General features: G+C 30.1%; 1 protein-coding gene across 1 annotated transcript; it reads left to right on the top strand.

Moving 5' to 3' along the window:
* LOC114344883 (ADP-ribosylation factor 6) lies at positions 1-26951 on the top strand. The gene is made up of 2 exons (XM_028295706.2): positions 1-258; positions 8924-26951. Exon 2 carries the CDS (start codon positions 8956-8958, stop codon positions 9481-9483), a length of 528 nt encoding a protein of 175 aa, XP_028151507.1. The 5' UTR covers positions 1-258; positions 8924-8955; the 3' UTR covers positions 9484-26951.
* Positions 26952-27760: the final 809 nt, after the last annotated feature.

Here is a 27760-nt window from a genome sequence, read left to right as displayed (position 1 = left end):
GTGACATCTCTGCGCAGTCAGAGAATATCGGCTGTCCTGTCCGGCAGAAAACCAATATGGAGTGTATTATTTCGTTAAAAAAGTGGTGTAATGAATTGTTTTTGTAAATATAATAGTTTATTAGTGGATTAAATGATTAAGTAGTGTATATTGCAATATATTACATAAGGAAATTCCAAGGGTCAATCTAGTTCCGTTATACGATCGCCATAGGAACATGATACATGTCTAAATATCTGTGGATGTCAAGATAGTCAAGTGAGAATTTCCTGATTTATTTGTATATCTAATTATTAATCACTAATTACCTCTACACACATTTAATTACAATAAAGATAATAGTGTAGCTATTCGAGCGTATTAGGCCCATAGCTTGATTAAATATTTTCTCTTTAATCTAATTTTTTAAGTTGTTAACTTTAATAAATCTACATAAAAAGATTGCAGACACAAGACAACACACAAGGACAATATCCAGAAGAATTAAAACCCACAGACAATAACTAGAGAAGTCATAAAATAGCCAAATAATAAAATAATTACAGGAGAGACTGAATAATAATTTCTGTATAATATATTTCAAATAAGGGAAATATAATCTGTTAGTGAAGATATATAGTCATTATGGGGTGACAAAAACCTCTTAATAGTGGTGCAGTACATTAATGTGGTCTATGTATCTTTAAAACATGATTACACTTGCAAAACTTCTATAAGTTGATCTGAAACATGTAATTTAGATAGGGAAATCAATTGATAAGGAGAATATAAAGAAAATATAGTTTTAGACAAGGAAGTGCCACTAGAAGTCAAATATTCTAATTAAAATAAATGTAGACTTACTTGAAAGAAAACTGTTATGTTATTTATTGACTTTTAACATCCCTATGACTCCATCTACCAAAATAAATTATATTATGCAATAAATGCAAGAATTTTAACACAAATAAGTATACTTTGCTTGTGTAGACCATGTAGTGTTCTTATTCAATAAACACAATGAGGGAAAACCCACATATTGTTTAGAACATGTAGATGTATAAACCACCCACAAAAAAAAATATGGACCCAACTTTGGAATGATATGTAATGAAAAGCTAATGTCAAGGAAATTATACAAACATAATTATTTCCACTAAACAATATCGGCCTAAATGACAAAAACGCTATACCTATAAAGTTAGCAATATCATGTGTCTGCCAAAAACTATCTAGAAGAAAACTAAATAGGAAGGGGAGAATGTAGTATTAATATTTTGTTTCAAGGCAATTTTTGGATATTTAAATTTTACATTAAGTAGTGTAATTTAGTCCTATCAATATTCACATAATACAGGGTGATTGATTAGTAGGGTAAAGCTCCGTAGATCAGTTATAGTAATAGATAGCAATAAAAGTTAATAACAAAAATTGTAGCCAACTTTGAGCTTCACATTTCAAAATAAATTAGAATGTTACAGGGTGTTCGATAACATAGTGGCAGACTAAACTAATGTTTTTTTAGATGAAACACCCTGTATTTTATTTTATATTCGAAATCTTTTTAACTTCTCCATTACAAAAATATAAAGGTTTGTTATGTTATACATGGTATTTACAAAGTTATAACCAATTTTATATGAAAATCTTAAGTTCAACTCACTGTATAAATAAAAATAAGCACAAAAGCAATGGATTATTGATGCCATATTTTTTATTTATTGTCAAAATTTTCATAAATTCAAATTTCAATTGATATTGCTAATTCTCTTTATATTGCATACAGGGTGAGTCAAAATGCAAGTACCTTATTTTCTCAGTAATTTTAAATGAAATACCCTGTATTTTATATCACTATCGAAAAGTACCATTACTGTACTTTAATTTTTATATACCATTCCCAGACAACTTACAGTTTAGGGCAACCAAACATAACCAAATTTGTAGTTGACATTTGATGTAAAGTAAAAATATTGACCGTGTTGCCATATTATAAAATATTTCTTACTGTAACATCTAAAATTCAAAATCAGTATATAATTTAAAAATCAAAAACAAATTAATGTTAGATAGAAATCAAAAAATAAATAGAATCATCGATAATATCATTTAGACACTATATTAAAAACATTAAAATTATATAAAAATCAATAGTTAATAGAAACAAGAAACAATATATAATTTAACACATTCGCGGTCATGACTGCATATGAAGTCATTTACTCCATAAGAATATGTGTATAAAATGACAGCGTGTCCGCGAATGTGTTAAAAATCAAAAACAGATGTTAGATAGAAATCAGAAAATAAACAGAAATATCTATGTCATTTAGACACTATAGTAAAAGTATTAAAATTATATAAAAATCAACAGTTAATAGAAACACTAAAAAATGTAAAGATTTCTAAAATGTAAATAATAAATTATCTAAAATAGTAAATAGTAGGAATAAAAGGAAACTAACTTAGTTAAATGAATAAACTAACCTATGAAGTAAGACTAAGAGTGCACTAAATTAAACTGAAATTTAACTAAACTAAATTATAAAAAATAATATTTTAAACAAGGCATAGGCGTAACCGGGGGGTTTTGGGGGTTATAACCCCCCCCCATTGGGATGGACTTTGAGCTCTATACGCTTAACACCATACCCCTCAGAGACCTTCCAGTAGTTGTAACCCGCCCTTTCCAGTAGTTGTAACCCACCCTTAGGATCATCCTGGTTACGCCTATGAAACAAGGTCTAAATTATAAAAAAAATATGACAACACTGTACACTTGTTGCCCTAAACTGTAAGTTGCCCACATTCCCTATGTCTAAGTTTATTAGTTTTCGACATATTTTCACTTTTCAGAGCAAATTATTATTAATTATGGTTCTAAATCTTTCCAAATTTTAAGTAAGCCATGACTGAATTGTCTAAAACTGACAATTTATGATTACTGATTATTATCAATCTGGTAATAAATGTAACAATGTAGCAAATAAAAAAAGAAATATAATTATTAGTAATAAATTTTACAAAAAAAACATAACCACAACATACAACATTTTTGAAACAATTAAAAACTACTTTTGTATATAAGTGTAACAAATAAAGAAAGAAAAATAATTTATTAGTTAGGTATAAATTAAAAAAAAAACAAACACAAAATACAACATTTTGTGAAAACAATTAAAAACTACTTTTGTATGTAAATGTAACAATGTACCTAACAAATAAAGAACAAAAAATAATTTATCAGTAAAAAATTTTACAAAAAAAAAACATGAACACAAAATACAACATTTTTGAAAAAATTAAAAGCTACTTTTAATAAAATATTTTAAATATTTAATTACATAAGTTGTTCAAAATGACCTCCCTAACACATTTATGCATGCCTAAAAATGGTCATTGAATGGGTTACTTACACTACTAAGCATTTGTAAATTAACACTTCAAAATACACTTTGTAGGTATTCTATTTTTCATCTCATCTCTTGTTGTTGGAGGCATTTTATAACCTTCATTATTAAAGTAACCCCAAAAAAAATCGGTCCAGTTTATTAAATTCTGGTAATCTGGGTGACCATGCTACTGGTCCATGGAAAAATAAAAATATCTCGAAAACTAATAAATTTAGACATAGGAAATGTTGTATGCAGATTAGAGTATGGTAATGGTACTTTTCGATAGTGATATAAAATACAGGGTGTTCCATTTAAAATTACTGAGAAAATAATGTACTTGCGTTTCGACTCATCCTATATTCAATATAAAGAAAATTAGCAATATCAATCATGTATGAAAATTTTGACAATAAATAAAAAAATAGGCATCAATAAACCATTGCCGTTGTGCTTATTTTTATTTATACAGGGAGTTGAACTTGTTACGATTTTCATATAAAATTGGTTATAACTTTGTAAACACCCTGTATAACATACCAAACCTTTATATTTTTGTAATGGAGAAGTTAAGAAGATTTCGAATATAAAATAAAATACAGGGTGTATCATTTAAAAAACATAAGTTTGGTCTGCTACTATGTTATCGAACACCCTGTAACATTCTAACTAAGTTTGTAATGTGAAGCTCAAAGTTGGCTAAAATTTTTGTTATTAACTTTTATCGCTATCTATTACTATAACGGATCTACGGAGCTTTACTCCACTAATAAATCACCCTGTATAATGTTACTAAATATTTGTCCTGCTTTTAGCATGTTATACTCCTTATATGCCTCAAAGTGAATTTGTCATTTTAAAAACAACATATTATCCACATTTTGTCTCAAAAATATGTTTATAATATTTCCATCGAGTTTCTACCAGCCTTAACTATTTTGTGAAAAAATTGCACTAATCCAACTCCCAAAGGAGTTACATATTTTATATAAATAAGTACCAAGCCACAATAATTGCCCCCTTAAACAGTATATTGCATTTATTTAAAATGGTTTTCTCAAAGTACTTCAGTGGATATATTATGTTGTATTTAAAATGACTGATTCAAGTATTTATTTAACTCTGCCTTTATCATATAACTATTTTTATCCCAGTTTTTGCATTGCACTTAATTTCAACTGTTAATAAATTTAATGCAAGATAAGATAATACTAAACAGCATAAATGACAAAATATTTCCTTTCTAAAACATATTCTAATTTAAGAGCCCAGATGCATATGTATTGGACCAAAACTTAATATGTAACATAATTTTATTTTTCTGAATTAGAATTTATATTTAACTATTACAAATTAAACAGATACAATTAGCTTATTTGGTACTATGTGGTTTTGCGAATTAATCAACAATATTTAATTCTTTTATCAACTGTAATAATTATAAAATAAACAAAAAGAAAACGCATTGTCTAGTGCAAATTAATTGGACCATCACACAATGGGTGATAAATATTTATCTGTTCAATAAAATCTCATATAATTTTTTTTGAAAATTAACTTGTATATCGTCAAGTGTGCATTAAAGAATTAATGCAGAAAGCAATCAGAAAAAATATGTAATGGCTCCATTCATTTGCACCAGATATTACTTTTTCTTTTTGTTTATTTTATAATTATTATAGGTGATAAAAGTATTAAATGTTGTTAATTAATTGGAAAAACCACATAGTATCAAATAACTAGCCTAATGATATTTGTGTAATATGTAATAGTTAACAGGTTGACTGCCATGAGAAGCATGCCGTGATACACAGGCAATTTGATTCTACAGCCATGAGAATCAAAAATTGATTCTCTCTTGTATGTGTATACAGGGGGTTTCATTAATAATTGGAAATATTTTAACTGTAGATTATTGGGCTCAAAATATTACGATTTAACCCAAATCATTTAAATAAAATGTGCTCTTTACTGAGTTACAGAGTGTTTTATTTAAAAATTGAAAAATTATTTGTAGCCAGTACTTTAAAACCGTTTGACATATCCTTGTCATACTTGGCAGCAAGTGTAGTTACTGTACACCCTACTAAATTATGTTCAACAAATATTTCTGGCTACTACCAAAGGCATACGATGTGTGAAAGTAAATGGTTGACCCTTCCCAAATTCTCCGCCACTGGTGGAATTGCAATTTTACTGCAATGTTTCGATTCTCCAATAATTTGGATGCAATTAATATACCCTTCATTTGTACTGATTAAGTCATTAGTTTTCGAGATTTCTGAAGTTAAAAATGAAACGGCACACTTATTTTGATTAATGTACAATAGACTTCCTCTATAACGAGAATTGAAATGACAGACTAATTACCTCGTTATAGGCCGATCTCGTTATATCAGACAACAATAATATTGTGCATACATATGAATATGTAGTTTTCTAAAAGATTAACCTCCCCTAGTGAAGCCATTCTGAGCAATATAAGATGCTAAATATTGTTTGAATGGTGCTCTTGAAAAAGAATCAGTGAATAAACAGAAAGAAGTTGACAGGCGGTGGAGTTTATTATATCACTGGTCTCGATAACCACACAGATTTTAGTCATTTCTGTATACAGGTAGCTGGGGTATTTATTTATGGCCATAACTGCTAAAAAACATGTTCTTCGATCTGATTTTCTCTCGTTATAACCAAATATACCTCGTTATAGGTGTTATAGTTCAATAGGAATTTCATGGGACACCTAATGTACGCCGTTATAAGCGAAACTTTGCAATACTCGTGTTTGTTATAGAGAGAGTATACTGTATTATGCCCCTTTGTTTTTAACTTCAAACTTCTCTAAAACTAATGATTTTATCGTTATGAATGAAAAGTATATTATTTACATAGAGAGTATTGGAGAATCTAAAAATTATACTAAAATGTTGTAGTTTGAGTTGTTGGAGTCTAGTAACTGCTGCCAAATGTCGAGGTGGACTGTTTTCTTTGGCCCACCCTGTATTATATAATTGTAGTCCTTTTGGGCAGCATCCCGTTGAAAATAAATAAATAAAATAGCAGTTGTCAGTGGCATATAATATGGGAAGGGTCAACCATTCACTATCCCATGTCGTATGCCTCTGGTAGTAGCCAGAAACGATTATTTAACATAATTTAGTAGGATGTACAGTACCTACACATTTTGCCTGTGATAGGACATGTCAAACGGAACTGCTATTTTGGCATAATTTTTAGATTCTCCAATATTTTCTACGTAAAAAATATACCCACTCTTCATTCGTAACGAGAAAATAATTAGTTTTAGATATATTTCAACTTACAAATGAAGGGGCGTAATACATTAATCAGAATAACTGTGCCGTTTCATTTTTAACATCAAATATCTCGAAAACTAATGACTTTATCGTTACGAATGAAGAGTATATTATTAACATAGAAAGTACCTATTGCAAAATCCAACAATTGCACTAAAATAGCAATTCTGCCAGAGGAGTAGAATTTGGGTCAACCATTCACTTTCCCCCATTGTATGCCTCTGGTAATTGCCAGAAATGTTTGTTTAACATAATTTAGTAGGGTGTACAGTACCTACACTTGCTGCCAAATATGACAAGGATATGTCAAACTGTTTTAAAGTACTGGGTACAAATATTTTTTAAATTGTTAAATAAAACACCCTGTAACTCAGTAAGGAGCCACATTTTATTTAAGTGATTTGGGTTAAATCTTAATATTTTGAGCCCAAGAATCTACAGTTAAAATATTTCCAATTAATTATGAAACACCCTGTATATAGGATAAAAATATTTGAAGCTGGAAGGAACTTCTTATTTTCACTATTGTGGTAGTCTAAGGGTTAAATAAATTCTAATTCAGAAAAATAAAATTGGGTTATACACTCTGGGGCAAAACTAACCGGCCACCTTAAAAATGGGTAATTTTTGATGTCCTAAATATCTCCTAAACCTGTTGTCAGATTTAAGTGATTTTTTAAATGTTATAGCCTTATTCCTTGACAATATAGTTATAATAATATTGTTACTAAACAGGTAAATTTTCATTGTATACCGGGTGTACGAATCAAACTGTGTTTTTTTCTTAAAGTTTGTATCACCCTGTGGAATATTCTAGCATTTGTAGAATACTGAAATTAAAACCTAACTATAGCCTCATGCTTTCTCAAAATTTTGTTGTTTGATTGATTCGGTTATGTTGGATAATAAAAAAGTTAGGTGCTTTAACAATTAGACATGTTTTTTATCAATACAGGGTGTTTTTAAAAAAATTTCGCAAAGTTTAAGGGGTGATTCTGCATGAAAAAATAATGACAGTTTGCTTTATAAACTTATGTCCGCAAATGATTCATTTCCAAGATAGGGGGCGATGAAATTTTTCTGACAAACTGATGATTTATTTATTACTTTAAAATCGGTTGAGACCTGCACATGAAATTTGGTGGGTTTTAATACGTAGTTATTGCACAGTTTTTGGCATACAATTAAGCATTTAATATTCACCATTGACGCGCATACGGGTAATATGATGGCTCATATTACCCGTATGCGCGCCAATGGTGAATATTAAATTCTTAATTGTATGTCAAAAAATATGCAATAACTACGTCATAAAACCCACCAAATTGCATTTGCATATTTTAACCGGTTTTAAAGCAATAAATAAATCGTGAGTTTGTCAGAAAAAGTTCAACACCCCCTATCTCGGAAACGAAGCATTTGCGGACATAAGTTTATAAAGCAAACTGTCATTATTTTTTCATGCAGAATTACCCCTTAAACTTTGCCAAAATTTTTTAAAAACACCCTGTATTGATAAAAAACATGTCTAGTTGTTAAAGTACCTAACTTTTTTATTATCCAACATAAGCGAATAAATCAAACAACAAAATGTTGAGAAAGCATGAGGCTATAGTTAGCTTTTCAATTTCAATATTCTACAAATGCTAGAATATTCCACAGGGTGATGCAAACTTTAAGAAAAAAAACACAGTTTGATTCGTAAACCCGGTATACAATGAAAATTTACCTGTTTAGCAACAATAATATTATAGCAATATTGTCAAGGAATAAGGCTATAACATAAAAAAAAATCACTTAAATCAGACAACAGGTTTAGGAGATATAAGACATCAAAAATGACCCATTTTTAAGGTGGCCCGTTAATTTTGGCCCAGAGTGTATATTGGTTTTGGTCCAATACACGTTTTATGGGTCTGTGCTCGTAATTGAATATGTTGTTTGAGAAACCTGATGTGTCCAAAAAAAAATCGATTTTCGTTTTTTTTGCATTTTTACTAACCTTAGATATAGAGTCACACGTTTCAAGCTAAACTCGACCCTATTCAACATTCTAAATGAACCTAGACCTAGAGAGTTGAGAAATTTTTCTGAAATGACGGAAACCCGGCAACCCTGAGATGTTTTTTGTACTTTTCCACAACCTTGCTTTTGTGGACATATCTGGTTTTTCAAACACAGATTCAATTATAATATTGTAAAAGAAACTGTTGACCTTATAAAACTTATTTTTAGGTAAGGAAAAGTGCACAGTTTTGTTGTTAAAAATGGGAAAGTTACTGTCAAAAATTTTTGGTAATAAGGAAATGAGAATATTAATGCTTGGTTTAGATGCTGCTGGAAAAACAACAATATTATATAAACTTAAATTAGGACAGTCAGTAACAACAATACCAACAGTGGGATTTAATGTGGAAACAGTGACCTACAAAAATGTTAAATTCAATGTGTGGGATGTTGGGGGACAAGATAAAATCAGACCTCTCTGGCGACATTATTATACAGGAACTCAGGGTCTGATATTTGTTGTGGACTGTGCTGATAGAGATAGAATTGATGAAGCCAGACAAGAACTTCATCGTATAATAAATGACAGAGAGATGAGAGATGCAATAATACTCATTTTTGCCAACAAACAAGACCTGCCAGAGGCAATGAAGCCTCACGAAATCCAAGAGAAACTCGGCCTCACAAGGATTAGAGATAGGAACTGGTACGTCCAACCAGCATGTGCTACAACTGGGGATGGTCTTTATGAAGGACTTACATGGCTAACGAGCAACCACAAATTATAGCATCCAGGTACACATTCATTTTAGTATATGACTACAACCAGCACTATTGTAATATTTTCTTCAAGGGGTGATTCTATAGGATGCAGGCTACTTTGTAATCATAGTCTTAACATTCCAAATATTGTCAAGTTCTCTATGGATAACTAAAAACACATTTTTTTTTGAAAATTTTCATATCTATTATTTGACTCCTATCAAAAAACTTGATAGTATAATTAATTACTTTCATTTTGTATAATAGGAAGATAACTTGCTATGTGTAAATTTATTCAAAATTATATACAGGTTCCTTGTATTTTATAACAAAATACTGAAATTTATAGAGGAAACCAAATTTTGCATTCATGTTGTTTTTGTGAAAGAAAACATTTCATGCTCATCAGTACTTATAATTAAAAATCTAAAATTTACCATATTTGTATAATATTTTTAATGTCACTACTTGTGGTTTATTAAAAATTTACGTTTTGATTCAAATTTTAGTATTAAATGTAATTTTTGTATTTGTTATTTTACAATACTGTAAAATACAAATTAGTCACATATGAATATTTGGGCACACCTAATATATGACAAATTTGATGGCTGATAATTTTGTTTCAGATCTTGAGCTGTACGGAATTTTGGTTCAAGGTATTTTTTTTTCTTTAAAATGATAAAAAAATATCAATACAATTCCAAACTATGTAAACTCACAGCAATAACCTTGCTAATATTCTAAAATCAAAATTAATAGTATAAGTAACACTAACACTATAATTTAATGTAAGTTAAAAAGTAAATTTACACATTGTAAATGTCTGTTTAATTTTTTTGATTACAGATTTACAGATAAGTAAATACATTTGAAATCTGAATGGTCTTACTGTGGTGCAAGGTAACAACATGACAGTTCAAACTCTAATATAAGTATAGTTGGTACGCTAAACTCAGACACAACTGGCTAGTGATTTTAGTAGGTAATTTTTTTGTTTTTGGCCAATTTTGCCAAAATTGGCTAAATTACTAACTATTTAGTAATTATTAACTAATTAGTAATTATTTTTTTTGTCAATTTTACCAAATTGGCAAAATTACTTACTAACATAACTAGCCAATTGAGTTTAGCGAACGTTAAAATTTCTGCATTAATGTTTCAAGCTAGGCCTTCCAGTTCTGAGTACCTGAATAAAATCTTGAAAAAAAATATATAGTTAAAATATACAACATTCTTTATATGTTCTGGTGTACTTTACAACATTTAAATTTTTATGTTTTTAGCTGTTGGTAAAAGCATAAGTAGTCTGTAGTAAGTAATTAATATTTCCTAGAAAAATTTCTTTTTCTGTCTTTATTTTTAACTACTTTTTTAGCCCACATTAAAAAAGCTTTTTTGTTAGCCACTATATGTGAGTCTATACAATATCAGTACATTATCAAGATTTAAAGGTTATCGCCTATTCTAGAATCACAATAAAGATGCACTAGAAATAAACAAACCAAGACTTGTTGAATGTTACGAGGAGCACTAGCGAATCATGATTTACAATGTATCAACTTTGTAAATCATAATTTGGGAATGCTTCTCGTAACATTCAACGTGTCTTGGTTTGTTTATTTCTAGTGCATCTTTATTGTGATTTTAGTTTAGTATCAGACATGTACAGGTATCTACAAATTCACACTCAAAAACCTACAAGCACAAATAATACAGTGACTGACAAAGCATTGTGTTTAATAGCCCTACTTACAGTTTTGAAGAATAAGAACAACAAATTTATTGGATGCCTCCAAAAGATACCAATCTTCCAACTCATACAGTTTTGAAATTATTAATTTTCTGAGTGGTACTTTTTTTATTTTACAATATTACTTTGCAAATAGAGTAAAATTTCTTTAATCTGCCACATTCAAAAATTGAAACTGGATTGATGGATATAAAATATTCTGGATTATAGGATGATATTGATAACTGTTGTGTAAAATTTCTTTACTAAATAATTACTTTTTGTAGAGTCTTGGAAATCCATACAAGCACATTATATGTATGTCATCAATATACCAGCTTCTAATTTCTTGGCTCTACAACTCTTAGTGAGTCTTGGCAGCATTTATACTATTTTCCTCCAAACTTGCCAGTCTTGCGCAATAATCTCCCACTGTTGCACCCCCATCTTACGCAGATCACTCACTACTCCATCCTTCTATCCTTTTCTTGGGCAACCAACTGATCTGCCATCGGGCATTTCCCAGAAGGTTATATTTAGTAGTCTTTTATCATTCTTGATGTATCATACTATGGTTTCATCTCCATAGAGTGGTTGGAGTTCCTGGTTGTGTCTTTATCACCACTCTCATGTCATCTCATCTCTACAAGGCCCAAATATCGTCCAGAGGATCTTTCATTCTAAGTCTAATAATTTTGTTGTTTCACTCTGGTTCAGCGTCCAAGTCCATACTGCTACAACTTTTCCTGGATCTTTGGTAACTATTATGTCTTATCTTCATTGACTTTAAAGCCAATTTCCCTGGCCCCACTTTCAAAAAGGTTGTGCCAGATTTTGAATCTACTAGCAGGTTAAAAACCGCTGTGTCTAGGTACACGCTAACGTGTACGCAAATTAAAAAGTTAGGTACACGCGAAACGTCATCAAGTCAGTGACGTCACTATGTAGCGTGCACTGTTATTGGTTTTTTGCATACACGCTAACTTTCAGAATATCGCGAGTGTCAGAGTGAGTTTAGATTTGTCTAATCGCGTTGTGCTTACATTTTAATATTGATTAGTAAACAGATTTCTTATTTTTTATTTATTTAGTGTTTGTTTTTAAATTAATTATGGAGTGTGGAAAATTATTTAGTTCTTTTAACGAGTTTAACAACATTTTTAAACAGTACGAAAAAGATAAGAGACAAAAATTCGTAGGGTAGTAAAATAATTAAGATAAAATATACACGGCGATTGATTAGTGTGATACAGATCAGTAGATCCGCTATAGTAATAGATAGCAATAAAAGTTAGTAACAAAAATTGTAGCAAACTTTGATCTTCATATTACAAAATTAATTAGAATGTTACAGGGCGTCTGATAACATAGTGGCAGACCAAACATGCTTTTTTTAAATGGAACACCCTATATTTTATTTTATGTTCGAAATGTTCCTAATGTCCCCATCACAAAAATATAAAGGTTTATTATGTTATACAGGATATTTACAAAGTTATAACCAATTTTCTATGAAAATCGTAACAAGTTCAACTTCCCTGTATAAATAGAAATAAACACAACAGCATTAGTTTATAAACTGGTGTAATTAACTTACGTATAAAAATTATTTTAACAGTATTTTGTACATGTCATGTCAACTAAATATTTATTTTGCTAACCTGAATATATACTTTTATACTATACACATTGATTTATTACAATTAAGTTTGAAACATCTGAATAGTTCTGCTTCCCTTCCCTTCCCTTAATAACAAATATTTTTCTATCAAACAAACACTAAACATATCAAAATAGCGTGTACCAAAATATACAGCCACTGCGCACGCTAAATAATGACGTCACTGGCTTGATGAAGTTTAAATTCGCGTGTACCTAACTTTTTTATTTGCGTACACGTTAGCGTGTACCTAGACACAGCGGTTAAAAACATGAGAGAAAGTTGGATGCCATATTAAGGGAAGTTTACTGTACCACTTCATAATTTGAAAATATTATTCAATAGAATTTGCTTTGTATTTACTATTCCAGTCAATTAAATATGAAAATAAAACTATGTATCAAGGAATATGTACAAAAAGCATTTATCCGTTTGATACAATAGCTTTTCTTCATGTTGAATAGTTAAACAGTATGATAAACTGTAAACGAACCATTGAAAACTCAAAGAAAGAAAAACGTTAAATTTAGACTGTATCAGACTATTAATTTGTACAATAATACTAATACAAAAGTCCAAAGGGGCATGCTTAGAGCCTATAAGCATTATTTATTTTGTAAATGTAAGAAATTAGTAACTGTAAAAGTTAAGATAGCCATGATGATAACAAACATCCGGAACAAGAAGAAAAACGAGGAAGCTAAAGATAGGTGATATATTGCAATATGACTTAACTCAGTCTCAGTGATTTATTATATGTATATTTAAAATTCCCTAAATTTATTCATGCATTCAGAAGTACACCTTGATTTGCTGTTATATATTTTTAAGGAAAATATGAGGTGTATTTGATGTGAGACTATAAATAATTGTATCACACTACCAAAGTCGTAAGTAATATAGAAACTGATTTATGTTCTAAAGTATAAGTAAAACACTTGCATCATACATCATACCACCGAAGATATATGTATTCCATTATTAAGATTATTAAGATTTCAATATCAGACTTATCCTGTAAATTATGTGGAGTATAAAATGTTCCAATAATTTGTTAATGTTTATATTGTTACATATGTTTAACATACAGGGCGTTTAGTTTTTAATTAGATACACCACATTGAAGGAATCACTAAAATCGGCAACATTGCTTATTATTCCACTATAGTATCGAGTCCATCAGCAGATTCAAAGGAATACTTTAAGTTCCGAAATTACTAATTTACAAGGAGTAGGTAACGCAATACGATAGTTAAATTACAAGCAAGTGGTTATCTAAAAAGCGGCTTCTGAAATTCTTAAAATTGTATTTTAACTGTTAAAGATGTTCAAAATTTATCTACTCCGATAGTAACAGTATGTTATTAAAATCACTTTATTAATTTTTCTCTTTTCTGGATTATTAGTTTTTATTGCATAGTACATAAATTATAGTCACTGAATGCATAGTTAGTTAAAAATAATCCCGTTAATTTAATTAATGAGTAATTCAAGCAATTAACAAGTAAGGATTTTTAAAAGAATATTCAAAAACTAAAAAAATAGTCACCTGTATTTTGAATATGAAATTGATACTCTATGCCGCTTACACTCTTACTCTTTATAAATACATGTCTATAAATTGTAATCATATAGCATAGCTTATTGAATATGCCGACACTCTTCACGTTTACATGTCTATAAATTATAATAATATCGCATAACTTATTGAATGTAGGAAGCCGGCAGTGTTGCCCTTTTAAGTCTGCATATCTAATTGAAAACTAAACACAGTGTATATAGAAATAATGCTCCTACATGGGGTAAATTTCAAAATGGTGTTTTTGAGAAATCCAATGTGAATTTAGCCATTCAACTGCCAGTCCAGAGTCCAAATTGAACTCATTGTGTATAAAGTGTGGCAGTATTTTTTAAGCTCGTTAATCATGAATGGTTGTGACCTTGGCATTAGACCCGTATTCTTGAAATTACCTCAGATGTATTTTGTAAATAGTTTATTAGTATTATTGTATTGTTTTATACTGTGAAATGTTGTTGCTGCAGTTGAAAAATCTTAAGTATAATTTTTTTTTGGGAATAACCCTGTTGACTTCAAGAAATTCCATTATTGGGCCAGATTTTAAAAGGCAGTCGAAAACAATATATACAAGAGTTTTTAAACTTTCAAGTGTCTTACATAGGGGTTCTGAACCACTCGTTTCCACTTCTTTGAGCTTCCAATTTTTTATATCTCCCATTTTCTGCAGTATCTATTTCTATTTTCTCCTTTCATTAGTGATTTAATAAAAACCTCCCAAATTACTATCTTCCTAACACGATACTAAATTTACAATCAAGATGCAGTAGAAATATACAAACCAAGACACGTTAAATGCTACTAGGAGCATTCCCGAATCATAATTTACAATGTATAAACTTTGAAAATCATTATTTGGGATTTACAACGTATATACATTGTAAATTATGATTCGGGAGTGCTTCTAGTAGCATTTAACGTGTTTTGGTTTGTTTATTTCTACTGCATCTTGATTGTAAATTTAGTATAGACCTATTTAATGATAGACTAGATATCTTTATAATTTGCACTTTTAGATGATATTATGTATTCTGGATTTTGAGATGCATACATATTTCTCTTCATTACATAATACTGTGAATTAAAAATTACTGTCTCTTTTGTATAACTATTTACCTATTTGTTTATTCGTTTTTTTTGTTAATTCTTGAGACTAAATTGATTTGTCTTTATTTTCGTTTTTGTATAGTTGATTCATTCATTTTTTTGTATAACTTCATCGATTACCTATATTTACAGGATAGTTAATTAATAATAATGATTTGATAAGAGGTATGAGACATAATGTAATTCTTTCATTCTTTCTTACATTCTTTTGTAATTTGTTTAAATATTATTAATTTTTTCCTATATCGTTAGGATTTAATTTATCACCTTTGTTTTTTTATGGTTCTCATATTATTCTTATTTCTTAGATAAAGTCACCTTTTTCAGTAATTCTTTTTTTATTTTTGGATATATTATTTTGCCTCGTGTATATAATCTAATAACCTTCTACCCATGGGGTGTAGAGATTTCTTTTTGCATTAAATTTCCTTTATTTTTGCCCTTGTGTCTCATATCTTATTTTTTTGGTCTCTATTATTTATACTGCTTTGATTCGATTTGATTATGATTTATTAACTGTGTATTTGGCCACATATTTTTTGAAATTACATTCGATATTTAAAAAAAATGGTAAAAATGATAAAACCCTAAAATAAGTGTACTGCTACTTAATATGTCAAATAAAGGTATTAATTAGCATATCCAAAAATGGGAAGTCTTTGTATTTTGTTATTCTCAGATTTCACTTTATTTATTATTATATGCACTTCCTTAGATTAACCGAAACTATCTGAAAATAATAAAAATATTCAACAGGGTAATTCTTGTTACTTGATATTTTTGGTACAAAAGTAAGAGATATATTTTTCCTTTTCTATATATATTGCTATGCAAAATCACTAAGAATATATTATACCTTCAATATTTTTCACTAATATAGTTTACGTATGTATCAAGGTGGCTATTTTAAAACGTTTTTATATACTTCACTTGTTCTTTGTCACTTTGTCCGGGAAAAATCTCTTAATCGATTTTAATCATACTTCCCGACTAGCTAGAGACCTGAAATTTTCAGAATAGCTCATAACTCGATGACAATGCAATATCCAACAGATTTTACACGGATGTATTGAGTTTTATTATTCCAAAACATCATAGTTATTTTAATACCGTTGCACTAGAACTTATATGCCAAGTATTTATCTCCATACCTAACATACAATATGGTCTAGTGGCTAGGATACCTGGCTTTCACCCAGGAGCTTCGGGTTCGTTTCCCAGTATCGTAAACTCTTTTTTTTTTGAAAATTGACATTTTGGCTTAAAAAATAATTGTTTTTATAATACTTTTTTTTACTGTCCTATAAATAATAAAATTGTGGTATTATAAAAATTTCTTTTTTATAAGAGTGTAATTATTAAGAATTATTTGACGGTCATTGATTTTTACTGAAATATTTATTTCTAAAATGTCCAAATCTCCTTCCACTCAATAAAGAAATTTCTTTTCAGAAAATATTTTTGTCAAAAATACATTCACTTTTGTATTATGCGAATATTTGCGAGAACTCTTAGTAATTATAACAAGAAAAAAATCTCTGATTAGTTGTGTTCTGAAAATTGTTCTAAATTTTTTTAATATTCTTATTTTGATTTGATTTTTTCTGGGAAATTTTTTTCTGTTTTTGACATTTTTTAAAATCTTGATACCAATAAATATGTTTGTACTACATATTTAATTTTCTCTAATCAAACAGAAACCATGAGATGTTTTGAAGCATAACTAACGATACCATATGGTAATCAGACCATCAAATATAGCTAGACTTGAATTTTCTGTTGATGTATAAACATAAACATTTAACTTTCGCACTTCTCCATATAAAATTAAATAAATGAATGTCAAGTTCCAATTAGGACAGTAGATGTTAGCAGTTTCAAGAAATCACAACAATATGAATTTGCCATCATGCATAGGTATATATTATATACTAATACAAAAATAATTATACACTGGCAGAGCTATAGTTCCTGAAACATTTTACAATTTTCCTATACTTTTTACCAGTATACATCTTTTATAAGACTATTAGAACTTAACATTAACAAAATATTATATACAATTTGTTATCTGACATTTTTCTACCTCTACGATAAACAAGAAACATTTTTTACTTATTTCTGAAAATGTCAATTCTATTATTAAGTGCTTAAATTATAATATAATATTTAACCCTTTGTTGTTGCGCATATTACCAGACATTGACTATTCAGTGAAATACAAATGCAAAGAATAACTTACATTTAAGCTATTGTGCTAGCGATACCTAGATAAATTATTAAATATAGATCATCTTTTTCATAAATTTTGAATGTACAGCTAAGTTTATCTGCGAACAAAGGGTTAAACAACATGCTTTAAGTAGTACTTAGTCTATATTATGGAAAATAAAATGATCTTAGGTACATAATATACAAAAAGAATGAATGAACAATTATCAAAGATTAAGTTTAACAATTATTGGACGTATGCTTAGACATTGTTTTATATTAGGAGAAGTCTGGAAATTTTACGATTTTATTAGTTTAACCTGAGATACATACGTAAAGTTGCAAATATTTTAATGTTTGCTAAATTTATAGATTTTATTTTTCTTTTTATTTCAGTGACATTGCCAAATAATAATACCTTTATGTAAGTAAAGACTGAATAGATATAAGATTTTTCTCGCCCGTTAATTCAAGTGCTATTTGCGAGACAAGACCACTCGCAATTGTTTTCTGTTTTCAGTAACAAAAAATATCCACATAAAATGTTGACTTTGTTTTATGTTTTTATTTAATAGAAAATTTGCTATTTTGTACTAGTGATACATATTACCACACCAGGGGCAGTAGTATACTTTTAGGAAGAACGTTAATTAATTCTTTTAACACTTTTGCTGCGGATGCCATATGCCGTCTTTCTAATTTCTCAGTCTGCCCTTGTCTGTACTCAAGGTGTCCTTGTTGGTAAGTCAAATATTCTTTAAAATGTACATCAGTAAGTACTGCATGGCATTTCTTGTGATATTTATTCAAAATTATCGCTATATCCCACTATTCTCAATAATAGCATCCCAAAATCTATTACTTAATCACAATATAAAGGACACCTTAATCACTATATACATCACTATATTAATACTGCCACTCATTTATTAGTTATTCAGTATTGGTGTTACTATATATAGTCAATTACTTTAGTATGGAGCCAATACCAAAAGAACCTCTTTAACTCTAAAGCGACAGTGGCACCTGACTCAAGTAGGGCAAAACGCCTTTTGACGACTGTGGCATCTGACTCAAGCAAGCAAAGGGTTGCCTGACGTAAAGGGACTCAGAATGTATTTCAACTTTCTGAGCCAATTTAATCTAGTATGTTAATAAATGTTACAATATGGTCAGTTGTCTTATATGGTGTCGAAGCATGGACCTCGAAAATATCTACTATTAACCTCTTAGGGTAAAAAGGGGGCTGAAATGTCCAGGTAAAATCCAGGAAAATAGACTAGTTGTGATAAGTAGGAGAATAGATCTTCCAAATATCGATGGTGTGGTGTGGTTTTTCCAAAAAAATAGGATACCCAAACAGATTAGGGATTGTAGCAAGCTCAAGAGCTAGGTCGAGAAGAAGGTCGGCATGTGCAGATCGGAGTATGGCTTAGATGACAATCTTAAAATCAGCCGAAAGTTTTATACCCAGTCATAGTGGGTCTTGGCCTGTTCCTATTTTTCGCTTTGGTTTTCCAATTTCGTACTCATAATACTCGTCAGTCTTCCTCCACCTAGTAGTGATGTTGATTATAGTTACTTTCGAGTATTCGTTACAAATCGTTACTTTTGTATAAAGTAATCATTTACAGTATTAGTTACTTTGATTACTATGATTACTTTTGTATGTGAGTACCGGTAATCATATCGAGAGTAGTATTTCTCAGTAGGTAGGTATTTTGTATAGGTATTCCGATATAACAACGACCTTCACCCATCTGTTTAAGGGATAAAAATGATTTGATTACTATTTGATTACAAATCGTTACTTTTGTATAAAGTAATCATTTAAGTATTCGTTACTTTGATTACTATTATTACTTTTGTAACTTTTGTATTTGAGTACCGGTAATCATATCGAGAATCGTATTTCTCAGTAGGTAGGTATTTTGTATAAGTATTCCCATATAACAACGACCTTCACCGATCTGTTTAAGGGATAAAAATGATTTGATTACTATGATTACCTTTGTTACTTTTGTATTTGAGTACCGGTAATCATATCTAGGATCGTATTTCTCAGTCCTCACCCTCACACCCTTAAAACGCTTCATACCGACAACGATATTCGATAACACTCGTAAAATACCGGTCCCGTCCGTTACTCGCTGGTATACGATTGGTAGAAAGTAATCAAGTGCCCATAAGTAGATACAATAGTCGTTATATATGCTATGCCCATAAGTAGATACAATAGTCGTTATATATGCTATGCCCATAAGTAGATACAATAGTCGTTATATATGCTATGCCCATAAGTAGATACAATAGTCGTTACTCGCTCTGATACGATTAGTACGAAGTAACGAAGTAATCAGAGTAATCAAAGCAACGATTTGCCCTTCTGTATAGTAATCGTTACTTTCGGTATTCGTAAGTAACGAGTACTTTGTAACGAATACATACTTTTTCAACATCTCTACCACCTAGTCCTTAAATCGTGCTTTGGACCTGCCTTTTCTTCTCACTCCATCCTCTGATTATTAATGTGTTACGGCGGCTCCATTTCGTTCATTTTCTCTATTTAGCCTAGCCACCGCAGCCTGTTTATTTGATGGACCTCGTAATATCGGATTCACTATAAAGGCGGTAAAGCTCAAAATTATAGCTCCTATTATAAATTTCTCCGATGATTTTACATTCAAAACTGCCCAAACGTTCTTCAAATAGGAAAGATATGTAATTGAAATTTTTAGTGATGTGTTCGTGACACATACTGTGAAATACTAGTTTTATATGATGAGGGTCTTCACCGGGAACTATCTGTTAAAAACAATAAACAGAAATATAAACCCTCTGTTTTTGTTTCTATTTTCCAAATATATTTTGAATAAGTATAATATTCGGCAATTGCAATAGTGCCTTTCATGATCCAAAATAAATGAATATATTGTTTTATTGTGGATACTTTTTGTTCTGACAGTATATTGTAAATGAAATACAAAACAGTTCCACTATTCATTTAACGCATGGTATATAAAAATTGATACCCATACTTTTGGTAATATGTCTAAGAGGGCTGGTACAAATCCACAAATTTTTACGCTAAAATTTGCCACTTAAATATATTTTTCTAATTTTGAAAATTATAATTATCTGTCATAAATTTTCAAATATTCAATTCAAGAAAAGGTAGTAACGTAAGTCACTTTTCACTTATATATTATTTAACTGTATCTAACTTATTCCGTTAGTATTTTGCATAATTAGGAATTGCAAAAAATTGGAAGTTCATTCTTAATTTTTGATTTGTAATACCCTGGACCAAATATCAAAATCATGGGCGCCAATTTTGAAACGCCTTATAGGTGTATATTATTAATAGATTCTCCAGAAACGTCTAATACTGTCTTTGATTTTGCCTAATGTATTGTTATTGGAAGCAAAGCTAGGATCTAACGCCTTAGTTACGGGATCCCTTAAAGCTCAAATGATGTCAATATTTTTTTCTAAGATACTTTTTAAAAGCTTATTGTGGAGTAAAGGTGATGAAAGAGACAAATGTTCTAGCTCTGATTCCGATTTTGTCAAGGACAGAGATAACCCATATTAATATAAGTTTAGTAAATGTTTTGAAAGCAGCACATAGTTGTAGTTTCTGATATATTAGCCCAAGATAATACTGCGGGAACCATTTTTATTTACGGAATTTCATTCAGCGGATTGTTTTTTGTTGCTACTATATAGTATACTATTCTGGGCTATAAATATAAAATTCTATAAGCTGGGACCTCTCAAAAAATCTATTAGCTTCACCATAATTATTAAATGAACCTTTTTTAATGTTTAACATTGCGTACTTCCTTTCTTACATCTTATTATCGGTTTAAAACTTAATTTTAAGTTTTAGCGGAAGATTCTAATATTCGACAACCTTAAGAAACATTTTATAATGAAAACGTTGTGAGACCATCAGTATCTCAACACTAATTAACCAAGATTAGTATTTTGAAATACATTTTCTTGTAAATGTTTAAAACTCAAGTTTATGTAGCATACCATAAATGTATTTGCAAAAAACTTTATTGAAACAGTGAAATGTACCATCACAATCAAGTGATTAATGCGTGGTCAAGGGTGTTTAAGCGTTCGGGGGGGGGTGTCTTAGCTACAAAAAGTCATTATTGCTCCAGTTTTTACAACCCAAGACAAGACTATCGAGTAGGGATGGCTGTTTTTGACAAAATACCGGTTTTCGGTTATACCGGTTTTTTTTCTTGCGGTTTAACCTGGCGGTTATAACCGGCTAAAAAACCGGTTTTTCCAAAAACCGGTTTTTGGTTTTTTTAATCCAATAGGTTACAATGTTACATTTACAATGCACATTATGTTTAATTTACCATTTAAAAATATAATCCCCTAAAACACCCACCAATTTTCCCCTCCTCCCAAACCCAAAAAATTCCCCAACTTTCAACTCATAAAAAATTTTCCAGACTCTTTCAAATGGGATTAAAAAAATAATTTGAACATAAATATTTCACTTAAAAATAAATAGGAGAATGCAATTTATCTTTTATTTTTACTACCATCAAAAAAATCCGTTATGTATTATTTAACACGTTTGTATATTTGTATAATAGGTACATTTTAACTCATTTAATACTTCCTGTATGGGTGTATCGTTTTGAAAACGTAGGGAAATCCTTGGAGATTCGTATTCGTAATCGTTAATTCGATATTCATAGTCAGAACATTATTTTTGGTACCTAATCAGAAAAAGTCATTCACCCACTTTCAATGTCAAGAGTCAAGTGTAAAAAATAGATGATGTTTGCGTCTACTTCAACCAGATCACTTCTTATTAAATATTATGATTACAAATACCTTTTCAACGAAATATTATAATAAAATTTAATTATTGTTTCTGGCTGATGTGAATTTGCACTTTTAGTTTGCTTCTGTATTTATAAAATTAAATTAGAATTATGGTTTTGTTTTGAATAATTACTTGAGAATAATAATTATGATTGGGATCCAAAATAATACCTAACCTAATCCTAATCACCGTAAAAACCTAATAACCGGTTTTTACTTTAAAAAGAAAAACCGGTTATAACCGGGACAAAAAACAACCGGCAAAACCGGTTATTGCGAAGTAAAAAAACCTGTTTTAGGTTCAAACCGGTAGGTTTTTCCCATCCCTACTATCGAGTGTTCATTTCTCGATTGATTGTAAAATGATTCCTTCTCACATCTAAATTTTTGATAATATAAAAATAGGTTCATTAGAGTTAACAAAATTCTTCATATAATATGTATATAAAATTCACTGTAAGATTGTACATATATTTTTTGATCTTTCCTGTATTGAAAAAAGGATGATTTACAGAATTCCATGAGTCTATAGTATTAAACACGGCTTTGCTACTTTTTTTGTTTTGTTTCTTAGTATATTTAGTATTAGTAAAATGCAGCTTCAGAAACACTGAATTATATTGAGAGGTCGCTGCCTATAACCTAATTAGAAAGATGATTCTTAAAAAAATGCAAGTCATTATCTATATTATTCTAAGTATATTCAATATTTTATGAAAACTTATATCGAATTTCTGCAGTCCTGTGTTGAACCAAGTTGGTTCAGACTGTGTCAAGCTTTCGTCCCCTTCTTTGGGGCTATCTTCGGGACTTGGTGTTGTTTCGTTGCTCAGTCTGCTGACTTTAGTTCACATCACAGGCACTAGCACTATTAGTGCTGTTATTAAGTGTCGTCATTATGTCGGAAATTGCTGGTGTTATGTACTTTCTTTAAAAGTATAGATCCCAAAATTTCGTGTATTATATTTTCATTTTTATTTATTTCCTGTAGCTGTTTGTGACTGTAGCTTCATCATAGACAGTAAAGTTTAGTCATGATTGTTGAATGTACACATATATATTATGTATATTTTTGTTTTTGTTTTTATCACAAATGTGTTATTGAGTATACAGTATTGGAAATCTTTTTTCGGAACATAGGGACTTTCAATGCAATAAGTTAGATTCTTGATTTGCAATTAATCATTGTAAATTTCAAGACAATGTCGCGATGTTTCATATTTAATTCATTTGTTCGACTGCATTGAACTGAGGTGACCCATCGGATTGCATGCATAGTTTGTGCGATAGCCAGCGGTAAAGGGATTACAATCTAACAAATGAATTAATTTTAAAACATCGCGACGTTATATTGAAATTTACACTGGTTAATTGTAAATCAAGAATCTAACGTATTGCATTGAAAGTCCCTATCTTCCGAAAAAAGATTTCCATTACTGTAAAAAATTGCTCTCTTTTATTTTACCATTTCGTTAGGCATAACTATATTGACAAATCTATCTATGAAGAAGTGTTCAGTTAAGATTTAGATCTGTGATATAATTTGGAGAATTTATCAGTTTTTAATAAAATTATTACTATTCCAAGATATTTTTTTAGGAAACATCTTATTTTTAGTGTTTTGTTAAATAGTAAATTGATATTTTTGATGACATTCATAATAGAACAAAGTGAGCGGATTAAGCACAGGCTTGGTAGAAATAATTAGAAAAATAAAAAGGAATTAATATCTATAATTTCTTATGCTACAATGCTTCATATATTTTAAGAATTTAGGTTCCTTATCATTTCTGTATATTTGCAAATTAAGGGGGCCAGTCCAGGTAGCATTACTTTAAAAATAATTTAGAACCAAATATAATTCTACTAAGTAGATTATTATTTTAGAATATAAATAATTAAGTCATTTGTGCCTTTCGTAGTTGATAATCAACATTTCCAGCGCATTATATATGTATATTTTTGGTGGGCATATATTGTTATCCTGAATTATATAAATTTTAGTCTTTTCAGCCCTTAGAAACTTGTGAATTATATGCTGATAGATCAAGTTCTACGGAGCTGAAGGGACAAAATAACAGCGATTAAAGTATAGGTGGTATGAGAGATGTATGGCATGTAGTGGCAAAACTAATTTCTTTAGTGAAAAGTTTTATCTTCTACTGGAAGATAGAGAAAGAGTACAGTTTGTCAAATATACGGTGATACTTGGCCGTATTGATATTAAGCTCCACCTACGATGCGCAGTCAACAGAAACACAATTCTCTGAATGCGTTCCCACTTACAGTTTATTCGCATGGCTTATGCACTAGATGTAAACAGTAGTTGACAGCGATGTCGTTACCAGCAACGAACGGGATGGCTATTTGGTTAAGTGTTCGAATATTTTTGGATAACAGTTACTTGTATAATGGCGTAAATTATTCATTAATTTAATTAATAATATTATTTTTCACTATCTATGTATTTAGTGATTACAATAATTTATATACTATATACTAAGAACTAATAATCGATGAGCTGATTTTAATATTACACTGTTACTATGGAATGAGTAGTTAGATTTTGAACAGCTTTAACAAGTAAAATCATTGTTTACATGTAGCGCATGTCTTATTGGAATTTAGTTTAGTTTTCTACGCAAGTGGACAAAATCGCCAAGTATCACCATATTTTTGACAAGCTGTACAACGTGTGTTAATATAGACTTTCCTGTTTTATTTTTAGTCTGATACATAATATAATAAACAACAGTTTGCATACTTGGGCCAAATTACAAAAATAAACGGGCAAAGAAATAAGCTCTCAAACACTAAAATTACAAAGTCGAAAATGCTCTGGTATCCTATGGAATGGAGACCATGACACAGAGTAATCAGCCAATAGATTGAGAACGACACGGAGGGCGATCGAACGAGCTATTTTAGGAGTATATCTGAGGGGGCATATCCGAAATAAGGACGTGCGGAGCAGGATATAGGTGGAAGATTGGAAGAATTGCGCAAATGAAATGGAACTGGGTAGAACACGTGCCACGACAAAATAACGAAAGGTGGACGAAAAACATTGTACATTAAGCACGTGAGCACAATCGTAGTAGAGGAAGACCACAAAAACGATGGCTAGATGACATCAAAGCAAAAATATGGAGAAACTGGCACCAGATAGCACAAAACAGAGAAGAATGGAGAACTCATGGAGAGGCCTTTGTCCTGAAGTGGATGCAAACAGGCTGAAGAAGAAGTAGATCCTACTGGTGTTTTTCAAGAGTCTATCCTATTATACCAACATTTAATGTCAAATAACCGAACATGAGAAATAAGATATGCCTCAACTAGAGTACCAAATGCCGATATATCATGAAAAACAAATTGCTCTACTGTTATTAAAGATCATGCAATCACAAGCAGAAAGGAGAAAGTTACATAATATATTATGTGGGATAACCTCGAATAACATCAAAATTGAGGTAATTTGGTTCAGTTGGAGGGATATTTAATGTTAAAAGGGAGGATTATGTCCAGAATACCTTTAGTGGCTGATTAGCGAAACATACATATAATCGAGAGAAACATTTAATATTAGAAGAAAAAAGGACCAGAAGCTTCCTTTGAGTAATTGAGTAACACCTTATTCAATTTTTTAAAAATTGAAGATTGTCTAAATGAGTGAGTCAGCAAATACTGGATGTATGTAGTTTGTGTGTATGTGTATTTTTATGTTTATATTGTGGGTCGATTTTTTAATATGAGTATACATAATTTTTAAAGAAAAAATATGTTATATTCTTGATGTTAAATAATAAGCAATTCTAGTGTTTTCTGACGTAAATACAAAAAATATTCAAGAATCTGATACTTGTGCATTGTTGGATATTTATAGCATCTTTGTTTCAATTCAGCTTGATTTTGTAATATTTGGTATTCTAGTCTCGGTTATTGCTTTTTCCATACCTATATATGTTTTTGGAGAAACCGGTGAATATTTTGCTGAATTATAATTCAGAGAGTAAAACATTTATTTGATTTCTTTTGTAAACTTTCAGTAAATTTAATTATGAAAAAGAAGTAAATGCAACTTTGACTGACCTTCGAAATATTTTATGTATATGTAACTAACTGATATACTTTTTAGTTAAACAATTATTAAATTATGTAAATTATTTAGCTTAGATATGAAAATTTAAAAAATCTAAATTAATTCTTATTGCCAAATTGTTATATTCATTTATCTTCTATTCAGGGAGAAGGTATGTTCGTTCCAGCATGTTATTTATAAAAATTTTTGTGATACACATTTTTTTAATTGAATTATGCGAGGCAATATTAATAAAAATCTACAAAGTAAGTGTTGTTTTAATATATCGCCGCCGCCTACGAAAAGGATAACTCCGAAAAAGGCCGTTATGATTGTGAAAATTATAATCCCTAATAAAGTGTTAGCGAAAAAATTCATTTTTTGAGGAGTATCAGCAAAAAACATCATTTCTTCTGTGGGTCCACGAAAATTATAATTACTAAAAAGTTCTCAGAAATAATTGTTTTCGTCGACAGAAACAGAAACAGAAAGGGAAATAATTGTTTTCGTCGGCATCTATTATGAACTAAATCTTTTCGGGTTAAATATTTTGGGAGTTATAATCTTCGCGGACACGCATATAAAAAAGAATTGTATCGCCAACACTAATCAAAGAGTTATTATTTTCAGTGGAAATGCATTAGGAATCGCATTAATCATAGGTACCAGCGATGTATCTCTATGATATTTGGCACACCTTGTAGAATATCCCTTTCATTGCTGATGAAATATGCATAACACGACCTGGGTGCTAACTCTATTTTTCGCTGCATTTACGTTGTAGTGTTTTGGTCGAGGTGGGTTTGGAATTGCTTCATACATAATAGGTTTGTTCTAGCATCAGTTTCAAACGGTTTGAAACCATCGGAGAATAGTGGACCAGCGCGAGTAGAGGGGATAGCACTGGTGACTGTATTCTGTTCTCTCACTGACCAACTGTTTGCTGACGGTTTCTGACTAGTTTGACTGTTTGCTAGAACAAACCTATTATGAATCGAAACGACGTTATAAAAATACTTTCATCTACGTAGGTACTCGATAGAAAGACAACTCGTTTCAGTCAACGTCAAACAAATACT

This window comes from Diabrotica virgifera, chromosome 10 (genome assembly GCF_917563875.1).
Source record: "Diabrotica virgifera virgifera chromosome 10, PGI_DIABVI_V3a".
NCBI classification, from domain to species: Eukaryota; Metazoa; Arthropoda; class Insecta; order Coleoptera; family Chrysomelidae; genus Diabrotica; species Diabrotica virgifera.
This window is presented reverse-complemented; position numbering and strand designations above follow the sequence as displayed.